This window comes from Trichosurus vulpecula, chromosome 5, assembly GCF_011100635.1.
Source record: "Trichosurus vulpecula isolate mTriVul1 chromosome 5, mTriVul1.pri, whole genome shotgun sequence".
NCBI classification, from domain to species: domain Eukaryota; kingdom Metazoa; phylum Chordata; class Mammalia; order Diprotodontia; family Phalangeridae; genus Trichosurus; species Trichosurus vulpecula.
The window spans coordinates 181,111,915-181,132,077 of NC_050577.1; the positions used below are offsets into that span (position 1 = coordinate 181,111,915).

The 20,163-nt window shown below is 35.6% G+C and overlaps 1 protein-coding gene across 1 annotated transcript in view; it reads left to right on the top strand.

Annotated features, from left to right (window-relative positions):
* Positions 1 to 17,248, top strand: part of SOX5 (SRY-box transcription factor 5) — a 491,049-nt gene extending 473,801 nt beyond the window's left edge. The window contains exons 13-15 of the mRNA XM_036761148.1: positions 1,042 to 1,215; positions 14,215 to 14,431; positions 16,558 to 17,248. Coding sequence (XP_036617043.1) covers positions 1,042 to 1,215; positions 14,215 to 14,431; positions 16,558 to 16,861 — 695 coding nt within the window. The 3' untranslated portion in view covers positions 16,862 to 17,248. The remainder of the gene's footprint in view (positions 1 to 1,041; positions 1,216 to 14,214; positions 14,432 to 16,557) is intronic.
* The last annotated feature ends 2,915 nt before the right edge of the window (positions 17,249 to 20,163 follow it).

Below are 20,163 nucleotides of genomic sequence, written 5' to 3' on the forward strand. Positions count from 1 at the left end.
TGCCTAAGTTAGGCACCCTTGGAAGCTGTATTAAGTTTGTGAGATCATCAGTGTAATGAGACAGTAACTTAATGAGTACTAATATGGAACAGTACTTCAGTACCTAAAGGAGTTAATGTGCCTTCCAAAGGTACCTAGTACTGTAAGATTGTGACTTAACACTGGTAAAATCTAGCTTATTGAATCTCTACCAACTGAGTTACTCTAAAGAAATACTTATTTTATACAACTTCTTTGAATTAATTCAGCTGATAGGAGGGAAAACTACCTAAGTGAATAGTTTTATATATTTTGAAGCTATGGTTATGTATTTTGCATATGTAACTACAAGTTAATGCATTTGCTATTTTCCCTATCACTTTCAGATGTCTATTTCACTTTATAGTCTATCATTACTATGCCATTTTGTGCATTTACAAGCATGCTATTTCAAATAAATAAATGAAATTCAAACACACACTAGAGATGTGTGTTTGTCACTTATTAGCTAAGACCTCTTGCATTTTGTTTTCAGATTTTCATCTAGTGGTAACTATATTTTAAAGAACCCATGCCTAGAAACAAGTTATATGTACTCTTAGGTATATAGCAACCTTTTAAGTTCCCCTGTAATTTCCTCTTCCACAATTATGTTTCACTCAAAACTGACTAGATTTGTATTTTTCATGCTAGGAAAAAAGGACTTTTAACTTTTTCATTATTTCTGCTGTACTAATTATGGTTTGCTGACCCCAATCCAAAGGTACCACATCCAACTCAGAGAAGAAATCACACAACAGACTACTGTTGTGTGACTATAAAAGTAAACGAGGGAGCAGCACGAGGTTCATTAAAGGAGGAAGTGTTACAATATGATTCAAAACATAAATATACTGCACTAGACATGATTAAAATCTATCCCCAAAACCTGAAATTTTTTTAATAGAGAAGAGGTTCATACTTTAAAAAGATCTCCAAATTCACAGAAGAGAGTTCCCCAAATGTAAACAAAACCTGGAATAATTTTCATTGTATGTGTGTGGTTTTGTTTGTTTCCTTTAGGAAGTGCTGGGGTCTCAGAGTCCAGAATTTATCGGGAATCCAGAGGGCGTGGGAGCAATGAACCTCACATCAAGCGTCCCATGAATGCTTTCATGGTATGGGCTAAAGACGAACGGAGGAAAATCCTTCAAGCCTTTCCTGACATGCACAATTCCAACATCAGCAAGATACTAGGTAAGAGCTAGATTAGTAATAGCTAAAATAAGCATGCTTTTAATTTGCAGTTTTTACAATTTGTAAAAAGATTTGCAAGCCAGAATGATTCGGGTTATCTGCTAATATAAAGAGTATGCATAACTACTGGGGTTTTTTCCTGTGATAATATATTTTATATTAAAATTTGAGCAGTGAGAAGAAAATTGTTTCCATAATTAGTTTTCTTATTCTCCACCAATTTCAGCGATGTATGTATATGTGTATGTAGATATACAGAGATGTATATCTACATAAATTGTACATGTATATAAAGTACACTATTATTTCTTTCTAGCTGTGTGGCATATTTGCGGAATTATTAAAAAAAACCAAACACACACCTTTTCGGCCTTTGCAGCTTTCAGCGTAGCATGGAAACAACATAAACAAAAGCCACATCCACACATATGTATACAGGAAAAAATAGAAAATCCACCATTTTTTAAAGAAAGCTCTTTAAGTTAGGATTTTCAGTTGAAGTCCCAGGAAAGCAAGGGAGAAGTCTTTCCACTTCTTTCCTTCTTCTTGCCTCCATGCCCTTTCTTTCTATCACTGCCATCAATGTCATCATAAAATATTCATCACGAACAAGCTGAACAAATATATTTCAGTCTTCTAAGAGCTCATCATGAAAACATAAAATAAACATTATACTATACCAGTAAATTACTATTTGGAAAATAAATAGAAAGTGATTAATGTCTCTCAAGGCTGCAAAATAATGAATATTACATATAGTAAGTACATAAAGAGAGGGTCCTTACAGAGGCTTCTGGTGGAGAAAGGAATCTCATGCTAATATAGTTGTCCTTAAATATTAATTGTTAAGCCACATTCTTAAGTAAGGCTCCATGCCATAGACGTTGAACAAATGCTTTTGCCCTCCGTGAGTTTATAATCTCTGTCTCTGCATCTAAGTTTGGGGCGGGGTGGGGGGGGAAGCTTTACATGTGTATGTAAAATATCGTGAGGTCTTTTACAAATTTTTCTTTGTAAAAAAAATTCTGGTTCATTTAAAAAACAGATTTATAGAACAATAAATGAAATGATTAGAAACATAAATTAACACATTATGAATATATGTATGTACATATATATATATATGGCCCATTTCCAATTTTTATTGTATCTTTTTAAAATTAAAATAGCTTTTTGGTTGAATTAGAAATTATAAGTAATGGAGGGAATACAGGGTTAGAGAAAACAAGATGTCCCAATTTATTTTTAAAGAGGATTATGCAGACTATAGGCCATTGAACTTGACTTCAATTCCTGACAAAACTCTAGAACATCTAGAATAGAAAATTAAGTGAGGATCACAAAGAGCCTTTTCATTGTATTCTAATTTCATTTCTTTTTTTTAATAGTTACTAGATTGTAAATATAACATATTAATTTTAGCAAAGCATTTGACAAAATCCCTCATTTTTTTCCTGTGAAAAATATGGAGATATGGTAGAAAATATACACATATATGGATTCATAATTGGCTGAATGACCAGAGCCAAAAAGTAGTCATTTATGTTTTAATGTCAGCTTGGAAAGAGGTAGTCAATGAAGGACCCTATAGGGATCTGCAGTTGACCTTCTGTTGCTTGGATAAAGGAACAGATGGAATGCTTACCAAGTCTACATTCAACATAAAGCTGGGAGGGGTCTCTAAGACACTGTGTAACAGAGTCATCATTCAAAGAAATCCTTTAAAGTTTATGAGGACAAATGTACAGTCTTATACCTTGGTTCATAAAACCAACTTCACAAGTACCATAAGAAGAAACCTCAAGATAATGGTTTGTTTAGGAGTTTAGTGGGCTACAAAATCAATGGGAGTCAACAACGCATTGTGGAAGTTAAAGAGAGGCATAATTTCCAGGCCTGGTGGGGCGGGAGGGGTGGTCCTTAAGATCCAGTGTATTATTCTCTGCTCAGACCGTATCTGAAATATTCAGTTTGAGGCAACAAACTTTAGGAAGGGCTGTTAAACTGTAAAGCATCCACAGGTAAGCAATCTAGATTGCAAAGTGCCTTAGAGTCATAGTAGATAAGGATGAGATCATTTCAGGATGCTTACTCAAGAAGAAACTCTGTTATGAAGGTGCAAAGAGTCAAATTTAAGCTTGCTTTAAGGTAAAACTTTGTAACAACTGGCGATGTCTAATTAATTGATGATGGCTTCCCCCTCAATGGAAGGTTTCCAGCAAACACTGGATAATCATTTATCAGTTGTGTTACAAAGTGGATTCCTTATGGAAATATCGGTTGTACTTGGTGACATCTGAGATTGTGTGATAGTTAGAATAAGGGGTATTACAGTGTTAATGAAACAAAATGATATTTTGTGAAATATTCCAAAATCCCTAAATGAAACAAGAAAGATAACACTATTTTTTGAAAGTAGAGCATACTATAATTACAGTAGTATGGTTTTAGTCATGTCAGGTACCCTTTCATAGTATAAGAAAAAGATATTGCCTAAATTTAGTAGTTTTTGAGGGTTAATTAGAGAGATACCATTTGTATACAAAGCAGATTAACTAAGGAGCTCTATAGAGGGGATGGCCTCAATATTTAGTCCTAAATAAATAAGTCATCTATTGAAATCTACAAGATTATTCTGAGTGAGTGGCCCATTTCATACAGAAAGTACAAAGAGAGCTTGATTGTTTTGGATAACAACCTCCGACAGCACGCTGCTAATTCATTCTGCTTAAAACAGGCGCTTGAGCTGGGTTGACATTTTACGTGGTCTCTGGGGATCCTAGTTGACATTTTAAAGGGCTTCTAAGCATTTTATAATACCCTAAAATCTGGTTTTAATAAGCCATTCTGCTGAAATTGTTAACATAAGGAATCACCTTTTACTGTTTGGCGCTAGATCAGGGGGATACGGGGACATCTTTTTTTGATTAGATATACAGTAGTTGGAGTAAAATGTGCAAATTCATTACAGACCCAAAGAGGTGACAGACAGTGTAGCTCAGTCCAAGCTCTTCCTTGTTTTGTTGTCAGCTTTAGAAGGAAAAGGGAGCTGTTTAAGACAATGTGAGATGTTTCCTTTATTTTGAACATCAAATATTATTTTCTGGTTTGAACCTTCTTCCTTTGCAATCAAGAGAAATGCCCGAATGTCCTCCTTGACAAACATATTTCAAAAGTCTCCTTTTGATTGCAAAAGACCAATCTTTTGAAATCAGCAGGTCCCTCTTAACTGGCCCAAGGGTGAGTAACTAGAGACTCCCAGATCAAGTAGGCATTTTCATCTCTTTGTGAGGTATCTAAAATGGTTTTTTCACCATCCATTCTTGGTTTGTTTGGAGGGAATTGTACTACAGCTTTGTGCAGGGGTCACAGGAATTTTGTTTCCACTGAAAATAGCTGGGAATGGGTCAATATTTTTCAAGGGATATTAAGAAAATATGAAATATAACATAACCAAAATCCCAGAAATGTGACTTATCCAGCAATATATGTAATATATACATATATACATACATACGTATATAGTTAGCAGAAATTTACCCCATTATGTAATTTTGAAAATATTTATTTCATAGTTACATTTAAAGTAATTTGGGACTAGTCATGCCCATAAAAATTCCCAGGAATCATTTGCTGGCACTGTTAATTGGGTTGGTTACCAAAACTAGATCCTAGAAAGACAAAGAGGTGACAAAAGTTGTACTTGTCATTATCAAGCAATTTTGTTACTTTGTTCTCCTATTTTTCCACATATACAAATTACATCTAAATGTATAGCAGCATGCTTCCTGGGATATTTAAAAGGTGCCTGCCATTGTTTGAATCATTTGTCTCTTCAATAGCTGATATTGAAAATTTTTTTTATTTGCTCTAAAAGTTTATGTGATTTTAATTTTCTTTATAAATGAAGTTAGTAATTGGAATATAGTGATTTCTTTGTTATTTATGCCATCACTTCTCTCCAAAGGGTACTTCTCAGATTTTAATTTATTGATCAATAAGACAAAGATTCAAATATCTTACAATATCCTTACGGGACAGAAAAAAAGATATTTTGAATATTTTTTGTGGTGGCTAAACTGAGCTACACATTTCAGAGATTGCCTGATAGTTAGGCAATAAACATTTAGAAACTTCCTAAGTACAGTATGGTATTTAAAATCACCAGTAACCATACTGTTGCTATCATTTTCCATGTATGTGAGAAAGAATGACTTCTTTCCTCTTTGGAAAGCTTTAATGCCAAGGTACGTAATTGCTATCTTTTACCCCCAAAGGCCCAACCCTTCTTTTATGTTCCTCACTTCCTAAATATACTAGTAATCTTTAATCGGCATTTGCAAAAGTACCAAACTTCATTGTAAAAATGCCTAGTGACTCACTCCTGAAGCCAAGAATTATATGCCATGGATATAGAAAGATTACTGGACTAGAAGTCAGAAGAAAGGTTCTTCTTCAAGCTTCTACTATTTAATAGTCTTGTTTCCTTAAAAAAGTCACATTTTCTCAAAGCCCGTTTCATCATTTGTAAAATGGGGATTATAAGACCTTGCCTGCCCAGCTCACAAGCTCCCTATGAGGATCTAATGAAATTTGGTAGAAATAATAACCAGTGGTTTATGATTACAAATCTATTTGCATCATAATGATTATTTTTCAGTACAGTATGTTTTTCCCTGTGCATACTTTACTCTGTCTTGATTAGTTGTGTTGTCTTGCAATTCTTTAGTTACTGGAATCATACACTCTCAAGTTTCCAGCCATGTAGTGCTCTACATGGTTGCTAAACTGAAGTAATATATTTGTGAAGACTATTTTTGTGGATTAATCCGCAAATACATGCCATCAAAGTAATCAGACAAGTTTAGGGTATTATGTAAATAACACACAAAAAAAATCTACTTAACTAGTTGGAATGATTTGGCTTCTTGTATACACAGACTAAGGAAATCTACTCTGATATGAAAACATCCAGGGAAAAAAAAATCTACTTACTAGTTATTTGGTGTTAAATACATCAAAAGATGCCTTTTTTATTTGATATCTATCACAAAAATAATATTGAAATACCTATCACAATGATAATCAACCTTTTATTTTTATAAGTATTGGGCTTCTGAAGCAAAACACATTTCTTTACAATATGACAAATGCTATTTTTAACAAGAGAAATCAAAGGAAAGAACATGCTGAAATGATGATACTTGCCTTTGAAGCTTCCTTAAAGAACTGAGAATAAAACATTTAGTACCAGGATATTCTAATGGAGTAAACACAGACCAGACTGTCAGAAAATCTTGAATTTTTGCCATAGTATCAACAATGTCTTTTGAAAAAGTCATTTCACGTGTATAAAGTGGAGATAATCACACCATACAAGCTGTCCATAAGAACATCCATCCATCCAGAAAAGAAATTAACGTAATAGGCATTTACTACTGCTAATTCAACTCAATTCAACAAGCATTCACTGTGCACCTACTATGTCACTGGAAATATACTAAAGATGCAAGGACAAAAAAAAGGAAAAATTCTCTGCACTTAAGAAATGTACATTCCATTAACACAAATGTATAGCGAAGTAGATATAGATAAGTATGTACAAGGCACATATAGAGTAAATACAAAGTAATTTCTTTTGAAGCAGTGTGGAGAAAGCACTAACCATTGGAGAAGTCGTTAAAGACCTCTGAGTTAAGATCTGAGGGAAAATAGCGTGTGCAGAAGGACAGAGGGAAAGCAATGAGGCCAGTGTGGCTGGAAAATACAGTGTTTGAGATGGAGTAAAGTGAAATAATAAACAGAAAATAATTACTGCATCATTCTTCTGGGAGACAACACAAAAACCTGATGAATCTGCAAACTATGAAATTAGAAATAGAGCTGAATGTGAAACATTCCACAGAATATAACAGTAGTAATAAGACCTCAATGTTTTAAGTTTATAAAACTTTCTTTGTAACAACCCTGTGAGGCAGATAGTACCAGCAGTATTTCCCTCGTCTTTGCATTCAAGGACAGTAGAGTTAGGAAGGCTTAACTGATTTTCCCATGATCACACAGCTAGTAAGTATCAGAGCCAGATCTTGAACACAACTCTGATCTCAGGTCAAGAAGTTCTGTGATCTCCATATTTAATTTTTAAACTTCTAATTCCTCTTTAATTTCTTTCTGGATGACTTTTTGGAAGTCATATGTACTGCTTTAGTGAAGAAATTTTTCAATATGTACTCTGAATTAAAAATACAAAAGTCCTTGGGTTTGCCCATTAAACATACTCATATTTATAATGGATATATTCATTTGTCACGCTATATCATCACTTAGATATGCATGGGACACAGGATAAACAGTATGCATTTTGTTTGCTAGCCTTTCATTCTACAGCAACATGCCATAGGCCAACACTATGCAAAGAAATGTCTTCTCTTGAATACTGGATTGGCAACTTCTCTAATTGGGTTATCCACCAAGAATGAGAACTTGGAATCTCTGTATCACATACTTGGGCACAACATCCTAAGAAATATTGGATCGAGTCTAACTTTACAAAAACTAGACCTATGAGAAAACGAGTTTATCAGGGAAAAGCCTCTGCTCTAGTATCCCTTTATATCTCTGCCGTGAGGAGATTTTGTTATCTGTACTCTAGAACCATCAATGGTTTTTCAATTACTAAAGCTTCCCTTTAGTTATCTTTTCATTTTCATTGTTGTGGTCATCCTGTGTCTATTCTTATACTTCTTATTTTCACTCCAAGTTCATACCAATCTTCCTATTTTAAAAAAATTCCTTATAGTAATGAGTTTTCAAAAAAAACCCACAGTTTTGAATTGTTTAGCTATGAGTCATGACCAAGGCTATATGCAACATCTGTTTCTCTTGAGGTGAACAAAGATGCTTGTAATGTAGTTACTGCCTTCATTAAGAATAAAACCAAGGATTCACTTTTAAGATTTAAATTTAATAGAAAAATTCTAGCACATTCCAAGGAAAACCAAACTAATGGGGAAGCAGTGGAAACACAGTAGGTTACATTTCTTCCTCACCCAAAGCCTGATTTTCTATAGGCACAGTATGATTTCTTTTAGATTCAGTGGCTGTGAACTGGTTGTTTACATTCATGTCTGAACTGTAGTGAGCAGTTCTATGGGGATGGCAAAGTTGTTGTACAATAACTATTTTAATAGTGTCTTCATAACCTCCACTTTAGTAGGGAACAGAACTTAAACTTGAATTTTGACTTTTTTTAACAGTCAGTTTACTAGCATTTATTAAGCACAAACATGCTATATTCATATACCTGGTTTTTTTAGCCATCCCCAAACTGATGGATACTTACTTTGCTTCCCATTCTTTGTTACCAGAAAGAATACTCCACAGCTTATTGTTTCAGCTAAACATTTTTATTTTTTGTGGAGGGTAATATCAGGAGGATTTATGAGATGGACCTAATATTGAACTAAATCTGTAAATAACATTTCAAAATACTAGGGTCCTTGGACAAAAATTCCAAGCATAATAGACTTATTCCAAAAGTATTCAATAGAGTGATATCCATGAAGTATTGGCTTTGAAAATGATCACTTTTGTCCTCATCTGGCGATACTCCATGATTGAGATAGATAATGAGACTTTAAGAGTTTAGCTTTAGACATCTAGATAATATGACCTGACCAGCAATATTCATATTGATGATACTTGTAGCAATAGATCTACGAAAGCAATAATAAATCGAAAAGTATACTCTTTGACAGTTGGGTTTTTAATTGTAGAAAGAATAAAATAAATGCATAAACTTTCAGGCACAGGCTTCCATGCTGTAAGGTTGGGTTTTATGGAGTTGGTGTTTTTCTAAATCAGAACCATGTACATCTATAAATCTGCATATGAGTATCTAGGCATTTTCATGTATATATGTGTATATTTATGTGTGTGTATACATATACATAGATATATATATATATGTGTGTGTATATATGTGTATATATAGATATATATTTCTAACATGAAATTATAATAAGGAGGTATTTTCTTACCTCCTCCCCCATGGTTTCAGACCATATTATCTAGACTAAATATACCCATTTACAAACAGGCACGTTGGAAAGATGGCTATTAACAATACAAAGTGAAGTTACCTATCACTGGAGATAAGTAGAATAAACAAGCTTTATGAACTTTGCTTTGATGACTCTGGAAGCCAAACAAAAGTAACAGTATTAGTTCCTAGGTGGGCTGGGCTATTCTTCTGTTTATTCTGTTTATCTCCTCCAAGCTAATATACCTAATGGTTTTAAAATACCCTAAATGGTTTTTTCAAATTTGTGCAGAGCTACACTAATCACTTGCAGATAGGTATGCCTATCTGCAAATGAGCTGATTCCCCCATATGAGCTATAATATAAACATAACAGTATCAGCAGAATCAAGGAATATAACTTGCATGGAGAATTTACCGAAATGATTTAACAACAAAAAAATAAAAACTCCCAAGAAGTTTTTAATTTTTTTTTTGTTTTATCCAAACTAGAACTGAATTGGAGGAAAAGGGGCAGGGTGGGGGGAGGTGCGCCAGAAAATAATTTCTGGTTGATGTAGCTAGCTTATCTATGAACTCAGCAGAGGCACCTGGGAACTAGTTTGTCTTCCAGAGAGGAGAACTCCTGCTGCTGCCACCTTGAGGAAGTTTCCTCATTTGGGAGTTCTTTATGCCCATGACATCACAGGTGCAGTCTCTTATCTCTATTATTATACACTAACTTGAGTTAAAATTTTACTTCATAATTATTAAGAAGCTATTAAAGTTATATATCTGGAGAAGGAAATGGCAAACCACTCCAGTGTCTTTGCCAAGAAAACCCCAAATGGGGTCATAAACAGTCAGACATGACTGAAAAATGACCAAACCAAAACACATATACACACACACGTTATCAGCATGCTCACTTTATTTAGCCATTGCTGTATAATAAGTATATTACATATTTATTGCATAGAATATGCACTTATTGTTATAAATACATATTTATCACAAAGTGTATATTATTATACAGAAATATATTTATTATAATACATTAGCAATGCATCTATTTATAAATGAGTGAATATTTCAATAGAATTTTTAATGTAGGCATAATAAAATACTCAAATAGATTTGTGATCTCATCATTTCCTTCTTAATAAGTCACAACTTATCCACATCTGCCTGATATATGTAATGCACCTCATGAAGACGTATTTTTTTCATTGTTTCATGAGTTACCACAACCAAAGAATTAACCAACAAGTAGCCATATGAAATGGCAAGCAAAGTGGGACTATTCACTGTTTTTTTCTTTTGGAGTGCTTCTTAGCACTAAGGCAACCAAGTGCCTTTGATTGAGCCTTGCCTTTGTTGGTAGGAAGGCCCACCCTTTAGCTAATTAGGTCAGGAGAGAGATGTAAAGCCCTAGGGCCCTGAAAAAGGGTATATGTACTCTGAGGGAAGCTGTTAAGCTAAAACTCTCAGAACTGCAGGAGGAGAGGTTTTGCTTTGAGGGCTCACTCACTGGAAGAATGGCGTGTGATTTGACCAGACAAGACTCTGGGTAGCCCCCTGGCTTTGAAAACCCAGATGTTGGTGCTTCTCTCTCTCTCTCTCTGGTAACTGTGTAAGCATTGCCATGGTCAGACACACAGAACTGCCTGTCTGTTGATTTGTGTTATTTTTCTCCGCTTGTAATTTCTGCTTGTGTTTTCTCTGAAGTTCAGGGTGCTGACTTTTTCCCCTGAACTAAGTGAATGATATATGTATGTCTAATTAAAGTAAGATTGTTAACCCCTTAAAGTTGCTTTCCTTAGAAAAGCAGATCAAAGAACTTGTACTAGCAGCCCTCCTGTGTGCTGGTGTTATTGGCCTTACACAGTAGCTGCAAGCAGCATTGTTATGCCATACTAACTGATGAGAAGATTCTCTATCATCAGAAAGATGGGGGTCCTGTTGCTGGTTGCTTACTCAAAGCATTCCCAGCACCACAGACCTTGCCAAAGCTTGTACTTCTCATAGCTCACAGAAACATATCTACACCATTATCAGATATGGGAGCAGAACTTTGAGAAGGAATGTAGGCATATTTAATTGAAATGATGGCTATAGGGGTGCGTGTGTCTGTGTAACTCCATATACATTTTAGATGGCTATACTACATATTCTGTATGTCTGACTGACTGAACCTAGACTTACACCTTACACACCCACCTACCCTTATACACTCTTTGATCCAGTAACACTGGCCTTTTTGTTGTTCTGGGAACAGAATACATCTCTAGACTTCAAGCATTTTCACTGCCCATCCCTACTGCCTGGAATGCCTGCTCTCCTCATCTCTGGCTCTTGGCTACCCTTAAATACCAGCTAAAATCCTACCTTCTTCTGGAAGCCTTTCTGAAGCTCTAATTTTAATGCCTTCCTTCTGTTGATTTTTTTCATATTTATCCTACATATAGTGTGTTTGTACATAATGTTTACATGCTCTGTCCTCCATTAGATGTGAACTCCTGGAGGATGAGAACTGTCTTTTACTTTTCTTTGTAACCTCAGTATTTAGTAGTGTTGGACAAAACTGAAAATGACTGAACAATGACATGTGAGGTTTTGGTTCCCTAACTGGGCAGTTAGGTAGCACAGTGAACAGAGCGCTGGTCCTGGAGTCAGGAAGATCTGAGTTCAAAGTCAGTCTCAGGTACTTACTACCTGTGGTGGCCCTAGGCAAGTCACTTAACCCTGTTTGCCTCAGTTTCCTCATCTGTAAATGAGCTGGAGGAGGAAATGGCAAACCAGTCTAGCATCTTTGCCAAGAAAACCCCAAATGGGGTCACAGAGAGTCAGACAACTGAAAACTGAATGAACAGACCTAGCTAGAAAGAAATGTATATGAGAAAGACCTCTAGATGTTAAATAGGGTCAAAAACACTAAAGCTATCTCTTTTTCAGACCAAATTTGTGGTTTTATTGGTATTGGGAACTCCCAGTGGTAAAACTCTCTTCATCAATGTGAATCAGCACAAACTGTGCAATGTAAACACTTAGATTAGAAAGCTGCCCAAGGTTGGAATCCAGAGATTCCTGACTTTGAAACAAACTACTACAACAATCTTCTTCTCTAATGTTCTTTCACTGCTAATTTGGGTTATATTAATTGGACAAGAAGGTACACAATGTCGGAGACGATTGCTCTGCTTTGGTCAAATCACCTTAGAGTTCTGGGTGCCACTTTTTCAAAGGTGCTTTAACAAGATGGAGCATACCCAAAGGAGTATCAGCCCACTGCCTAGGGAACTGAAAACTGACTCATGGAGTTTAGAGAAACAACAGAGTATATTTTTTTTTGCACATTTCAGGTACTTAATAAATATTTAGTGAATTTTTGTTTATCCCATGGGACCACACAATAAAAGTGCCCTGTGCTTACAAACTGGCACAGCATGTTCTTCCTGATGCAATATGTCATGTGGACTTTGGAACGTGTACAGATATTCTGTGATTGTTTTCTGTTTACTATGTGGCAAAGAGGGACCTTTTGATCGGCTGCTGGATGAAAATTCAGGGTGCACACAAAAGACAATAACAAGCCATATCAATCTCTCTCTCTCCTTGGCTGCATTCAAATAAGAAGGATGAAATACTAGAGTTCTCTGGGTAGGGAAAGAAACCTTTATCTCCTTTCTTCTTGGGCTGTGATTAATCAGAAGGCCTCTCTCTGACCCACGGTAATTTTACAGGAACTAGTCATAGCATACCTGCCTATGCTTCAAAGTCCACATGGTGAATTAGATTAGGCAGAGCAACTGCACATGCTCATAAGGACTGGGTTTTCACTGGCCAGTATCTCATTATACTTGGACCACATTTGGAGCATTTCCCTTTGAAAAGAGAAGACTTAAAAGAGATAATATATCCCCATTCAAATATTTGAAAGATTAACATGTTGAAGATGTATTCTTGGTAGCTCTAGAGAGCAGAACTAGGACCAATGGGTAACAGATTTTAGTTCAACTTGAAGAAAAGTTTCCTAAAAGTTAGTAGAATTGCCAAAAAATATAATAGGCAGTTTTATGATGATGAAGACTTCTCTCTCTTGAGATGCTGAGAGATACCATTACAGATGTATCTGACATTTCTTCCCTTCATATATCTATGCTTTCAATAACTGGACAACTCATTTCCCAACATTTCCTGCAATTTTCTATCTCCTTACCTTTGCTTAGACTATTCCCTATGCCTTGAACATCTTTTTTTCTTGCACCTTATCTCCCCCTTACCATCTAAATCTTACCTGTTCTTCAAGATCCAACACAAAATTTTTTTTCCATAATGACTTGCATTATCACCTGAGGTAAAAAGGCATGTCTCCTTCCTCTAAATCTGTTTTATCCCCTTATTTATCACACTCTACTTTGTCTTTTATTTATTTGGGTACATGCTATTTCCTTACCAGAATGGAAGCTTCTTGAAAGCAGGGATCACATTTTATTCCTCCTTGTATCCTTCTTGTCCAATACAGCCAGTAAACAGAATATCATACATGCAGGAAGGAATAACTAGGTCTTTGGACTTCTATTCAATCAAAACGCATTATCAGACGTAAGAGGATTTTTACATTGTATCAGAATTAACTGTCAAAATGAAGAATGTTTCTATTCAAATTAATTATATATTATAGGAGTACATCAGAGTTTTAATATTTTGCTGTGGAATTTGATTTAATTACTGATGTGAAATAAGCAAAAAATAGGACTACAAATATCATCACATCTGTAGCACCCCACAAACTTGCTCAAAGCCTCTCAAAGTATTAGGATTTTCATTTTATGTCTATAAGTTAAACCCATTTATTAATACCCAAATTTTGACCAAGATAGTAGCCCCAGGTTTACTTTTTTTCTGAACACTTTTCCTTTTTAGAATGTTTTCAGATGTCCAAGTTAGAACGCTTACTCTGCTTTTTTTTTTAATAGGTTCTCGCTGGAAAGCAATGACAAACCTAGAAAAACAGCCATACTATGAAGAACAGGCTCGACTTAGCAAGCAGCACCTGGAGAAATATCCTGACTATAAGTATAAGCCCAGGCCAAAGCGAACCTGCCTTGTAGATGGAAAAAAACTGAGGATTGGCGAATATAAAGCAATTATGCGGAACAGACGTCAAGAGATGAGGCAGTATTTTAATGTTGGGTATGGGCCGTTCATTATTTTTTTCTTCTAAATTGGGAGAGTCCTTATATTTGGTATACTTAGTGGTATACCAAACTTACTCGGTTAGCAATGACATCCTATTTTAATGCGAGTATGCAGAAAACCTAAGGACAAGAGTATTTGAAAACAGCCAACCAAGTCCCCTTGGTTAGTGAAAAAAAATTAAAATGGGCTGCATGGAGTAATGGATAGGGAGCTATTCTTGAAGTCAGGAATACCCGATTTCAGGTCCTGCCTCTGGCATATACTGGTTACGTGACCCTGGACAAGGCTTTTAATTTCTTATGGCTTTCAACAATACTGCATTGCAAAGAATGTGCAATCCTGGATAGTTAAGGTAGTTTCCTCACCTGCAACCTTCCTATATCAATGGAATTACAGTAGGTCCAGTCCTTATTCCTAATAATAATAATAATAGCAAATATTTATATAGCACTTTTAAATTAGCAAAGTATTTACTTATTAAAATAAATGAATGCATATGAAAAGTCATCAACTCTGTAAACACTGAAATTTGACTGGTGTTAGCTTACTTAACATTCTAAAAACAAGGTCTTCAACTAAAATGTCTTAAATTTGTAGAAACAGACAAGCCACTAGATCTATAAATCAAATTCTAAATTTCAGTTGTTTCTTTGGTTCACTAAATCACATTCTGTTACTTTTCTTCTTTAATAAGACTGCATAATGGTAATTGTTGAAAGAAGTAACAGTTTGCTTGAGGTCATTGTGCCAGGAAGCTGCTTTGAGGCATAAGGAAACACTTGACTAGGTGAAGAGTGAATGTTTAGATGAAAAAGAGGAAATCAGAAACTGTAACACATGATTCAAAGCAAATATGTAGTCTTTCAGAATCTTTGTATTTAGCATAAGGATTATATTCAAGGAACACTGAAGCTGTGGGACAGGGAGGACTTCCATTCTTAATTGATGATGTTCATTTTAGGAGATTCAAACTCTGTCTCATATGCTAAAGACTTTGGAGTCTAGATAAAAAGAATGGTGACATTACAATGTGTTGGCTATAACAGTGATAGTATGATGGCATATACCGTCTCATATGGTATGGAAATAGCAAGTGCGTATGTTTAAAACTGAGGTTTTAAGGACACTAAAACTTCTTAGAACAATAAATCCTGGGCCTAGCATGGCTGGAATTCAAGATATAGAAAGTATTTTCACATCTTCCCTATACTCCTCCACTTTTGAAAAAGGTTCTCCTTTACTGCCTCCAACACTGTGAAGAAGTGCACAGCTTAATGTTTCCCAGTTCCTGGAAAAATGCCATACATGTAATAGTTGTGCATAAACGAAGGAATAAGTCAAGGGTACCCTGGTGATTATTATCTACCCTCAGTGTAAGTCTTCTTGTCCCTCTCGTTACAGTTGCCCCCAGACTCAGCTACATTGTTTCAGTATCAATTTTGGGTTCTTTCCACTTCCTCTTTAATCACATTTGTCAATCCAAATTCTATCACCTCTATATGTGAATTTTATCATAGAGTAGATGAGGGCCACACCCAGAATAAAAATTACAATACACTAACAGAAAGTGGGGGAATGCGCATCATCAATATGACAGGCGAAGGCAGGAAGCACAAAAGCAAACACAAAACAAAGCGACAACGCAACAGTATAAAGGTTCATCTTTCAGATGGAACACATCCCACAGATCGATTGAAAATTCTGTGGGATATGTTCCATCCATATTACTGCTTAAAAATATCAAAGAAAATTAACATCAATGAGATTATTTATTGTGATGGAATTTAAAAATCTAATATGCATTCCATGTAAATTATTATTTTATTTTTTCTCTGGTGAAAATTAAAACCCACAGGTGGGCTGTATAAAATCACACTGTGGGCTGCATTTTGGACAGCCCTGTAGCAGATTCAAGGACTCTGTTGTCTATATGACTACAGACTTAGAAAAGGGGGGAAAATTGCTATAACAGGGCATATAATACGTAGGATAATGTTGGCTATTCAAAGTCAGTTTCTTGATGTCAGACACTGATGACCAAAACGTTATTGGTTTCAGATGGGTAAGTTTTTCACGGCTCCTGAAGTACCCAAATTCTCTTTTTATATTTCCAAATACAGGCAACAAGCACAGATCCCAATTGCTACTGCCGGTGTTGTATATCCTGGAGCAATCGCTATGGCAGGAATGCCCTCCCCTCATCTGCCCTCGGAGCATTCGAGTGTATCCAGCAGCCCAGAACCTGGGATGCCTGTGATCCAAAGCACGTACGGTGTAAAAGGAGACGAGCCGCATATCAAGGAAGAGATGCAGGCCGATGATATCAATGGAGAAATCTATGACGAGTACGATGAAGAAGAGGATGACCCAGATGTGGACTACGGGAGTGACAGTGAAAACCACATTGCTGGGCAAGCCAACTGATAAGAGTCCAACAAGTGTTGTGACCTTAGAGGACTTAAAGAAGCCCCAGCTGGTTCATCCTTACCAGTGGCCAAGCACATTAACTTTCTCATACACTGACTGTTATTTTAACTGTTAGTCTTAACTAGTTGGGACATCAGCTGACTAATAGACCTCAGCCTGCATCAAAAGGCTTTGGAAGGAGAAAAAAATAAAAACAGCAAAAATATCGACAACAAGAGATTGAAATAAGCTATGGGTAAAATAATGCCAGTAATTCAGCTGCTATATCCAAGCACTGAAGTCTTACCCGTCAACTCTTTTTTTTTTTAAATAAACTTTATGGCTGTTTGTTCTACAATGTTCTAGAAATTCTCACTCAGGTACACAGTGCCAACAAGTGGCTTGTGAATGTGTTTTGTTGTTTTGTGCTACAGTTTAAAAAAATAATAATTTTTTTTGTTTTTGTTTTGGTAATGCACCTGACAGAAAAAAAAAGAAAGATAAACTTCTCTTTACTCCCTTCCACTGTCTCCATCTCTATACCTTTGCATATTTTAGGGGTGGAAGTGTATGAAAGGGGAAGAGGGAAAGAGAGCCTGTTTTTTTTTTTAATTTTTATTTTTCTGCCATCTGACACCCAATAGGCAATTATTTTCTTCATCGAGGACTTGGTTCATCTATTGCACACCACACTGCGTCTTTGAGCAAGTGCCAAATTTGTACTGAAGTGTTGAACTAGTTCATTTTTTGTTTGTTTTCTGTTCTTTCTCAGTTAGGACAGTGTTATGTCTTAGACAATCCCTTAAAGAACCTAATATACCAGCAGCTGGTGAGATTTGAATTTTTTTTTTTTGGAAACTGTAGGTGCCGTTCTCAGGTGAAAAGAGAGAGAGAGAGAAAGAGAGACATAAAAAAATTTAGAGAAAAATATTTTCTGACCTTGGATTTTTGTGTGTATGTGTGTATGTTTATGGTACTAATAAGAATAATATTGGACCATTGTGAGTAAAACCCACATCTGGGGATGAAATCCCACATCCTCTAAGTGACTGGTCTGGAAGTAACTTTGACCTTTAATTTGCACTTCAAATGACAACTTAACTTAATCAAGTATGGGGCTCAGAAATTATGTTTTTAAACTTCTAATATTATCTTCATTGGATGGATCTGGTGGTCCTATTTAACAGAAGTGTGCATGTATAACGCGGAAGCCACTAACAATACACAACCTGTTTGCAGATGCCCTTTTCCCTTTGATGATTAGTTTCACTAACCTTTGGCTATTTGAGGGTTTTGTTTTGTTTCATTTTGTTTTTCCTAAGATCCTTTGGCCTGTATGATTATGCTTCACATTGAGTAAGTCCGGCCTTTTGGCAGAAATCAAATAAGCATTTTTCTTCAACATTCCATTCTGTTCTAACCAGGAATCAGATGTGGTGATTTTTATAAGGTGTTGTGTTAAGTTTTTCCCCCATTTTTCTTTGTGATGAGATAGAGTCTCTTTGTATTTCATGATGGTGAAAATAACAAACATTTTCACATAGTAGACAGCAGGATTCAATTAAAAAGTGACTACAACCAAAGTAAATTGATAATATCTGAGCTCAAGCCACCATTGTCTGCTGAACTTGCCTTTGCTAAAAATGTCCTCTGAAGACATTCTCCTGAGGCAGGGTGTGTGCACATAGAGAGACAACAGATGACGATTGTTTCATTTCTTTTGTTTTTTTGCTTGCCAAAGGGCCACCGAAAGTGTGAGGCCTTTGCCAATAAATGCAGACTTTCCAAGGAAATTGCCAACAATGGTCATGAAACAGGACAGTGTACCAACCAGTAATTTGGATGTGCGATGTTATTCACTCCACCTTTTTACTCCACCCCGCCACTCCCTGACCTATCCTCCCACCCCCACCAATTTGGATTTATACCTCTAAATAGGAACAAAACATCCTTTTCATTTTTTCTCTCTCTCAAAAGACTTGCTCTGGGGTTCTGCTTGGAGGAGCTATTCATATCCTGCATGTCAGAGATTTCGTTTCCTTTGTTTTTCTGTTTGTATTTGATGACTGTATATTTCAGTTGAACTGCCTCTTCTTGCTAGTGTTGTGATGATGATGATGATGATGATGATAATGATAATGGTCAGCTGTTCCCAGATTAGTAAATTATGTATAATTTATTTTATTTCCCTTATTCTATTTTATTCTATTCTGAATTGGAAATGCAGCCAACAAAGCTGTTAAGATATTTAAAACTAATTTCCCTTCTCCAACTTTTTACATATATAGTACAAAAAAACTATATATATATATAAATATATAAAATATATATATACAAAAAACTCACTTATCCCGACATCTTTTTTTCCCTCCCTTTAAAAAAAATTTTGGCCTCAGCGATGTCAAGTTCTGATGTTTATTATGAAGGAGTGAATTAATGGGAGTGTTGTGTTCAATCTTAATTAACTTCTGCTCTCTCATCACTCATTTTAGTTATTTAATTACCACAGTCATCTAGAGCCAATTTTTTGTTTTGTTTTGTTTCTTTTTTTTAAGCACTCTGTTTGGATAAGGAAAAACTAGACACTTGTTTTTATATCATTATTAAGTACAATGTGAAAACAGATTTTTAAAAATTTGTTCCCTGTCTTTGTGAACAAATTATTTCTGACTTATGTGGGTTCACCTCTCACGTTTGCTGGATGCTTATTTTCCACCATGTTAGAAATATGCTTTGGTTTAATTTTGTGACTTTGGGCTACAAGAATACTTTGTTTTAGCTCCAGGTAGGTGCCACCAAGGCATTCATGGTTAGAGCCAATTGTGACACCCTTGTGAATAAATGACAAAGCTTTTTTCCCCCCAAGGGAGAAGGCCACATCCTCTACTCTGGGTTGTTGTTCATTGTGAACCTTAACAAAACTTTAATTTTAAACTCAGACATAAATTTTATTAAATTAGATGTGTGCCAGAAAGACTGAGCAAGTGTGGTCCGGAGCATAAAGCAGGCCAGCAACCCTCTATCATATTCCTTACCTCTGCCTTTTGACTTACTGGATGGCACTTTGTGCTCCAGTTTTCCCTTACTATTTAAAAAAATCATGCTAATTTATAAAATGATTTAAAGTTTATAGGTTACTATGTTAACTCATTGCCTTTTCTACATTTGATTGGTTGACAATACTATAATGTCATAAAGCCTTATTTTTCTCCTTGCTTTTGTTTGTGCTCCATGGTACCCATGATAGACAAGCTGGAGGAAAAGAAGGTAGTGTTCATCTAAAACAGACAACAAAGGTATTAGTCTATATCTTGGTTAAT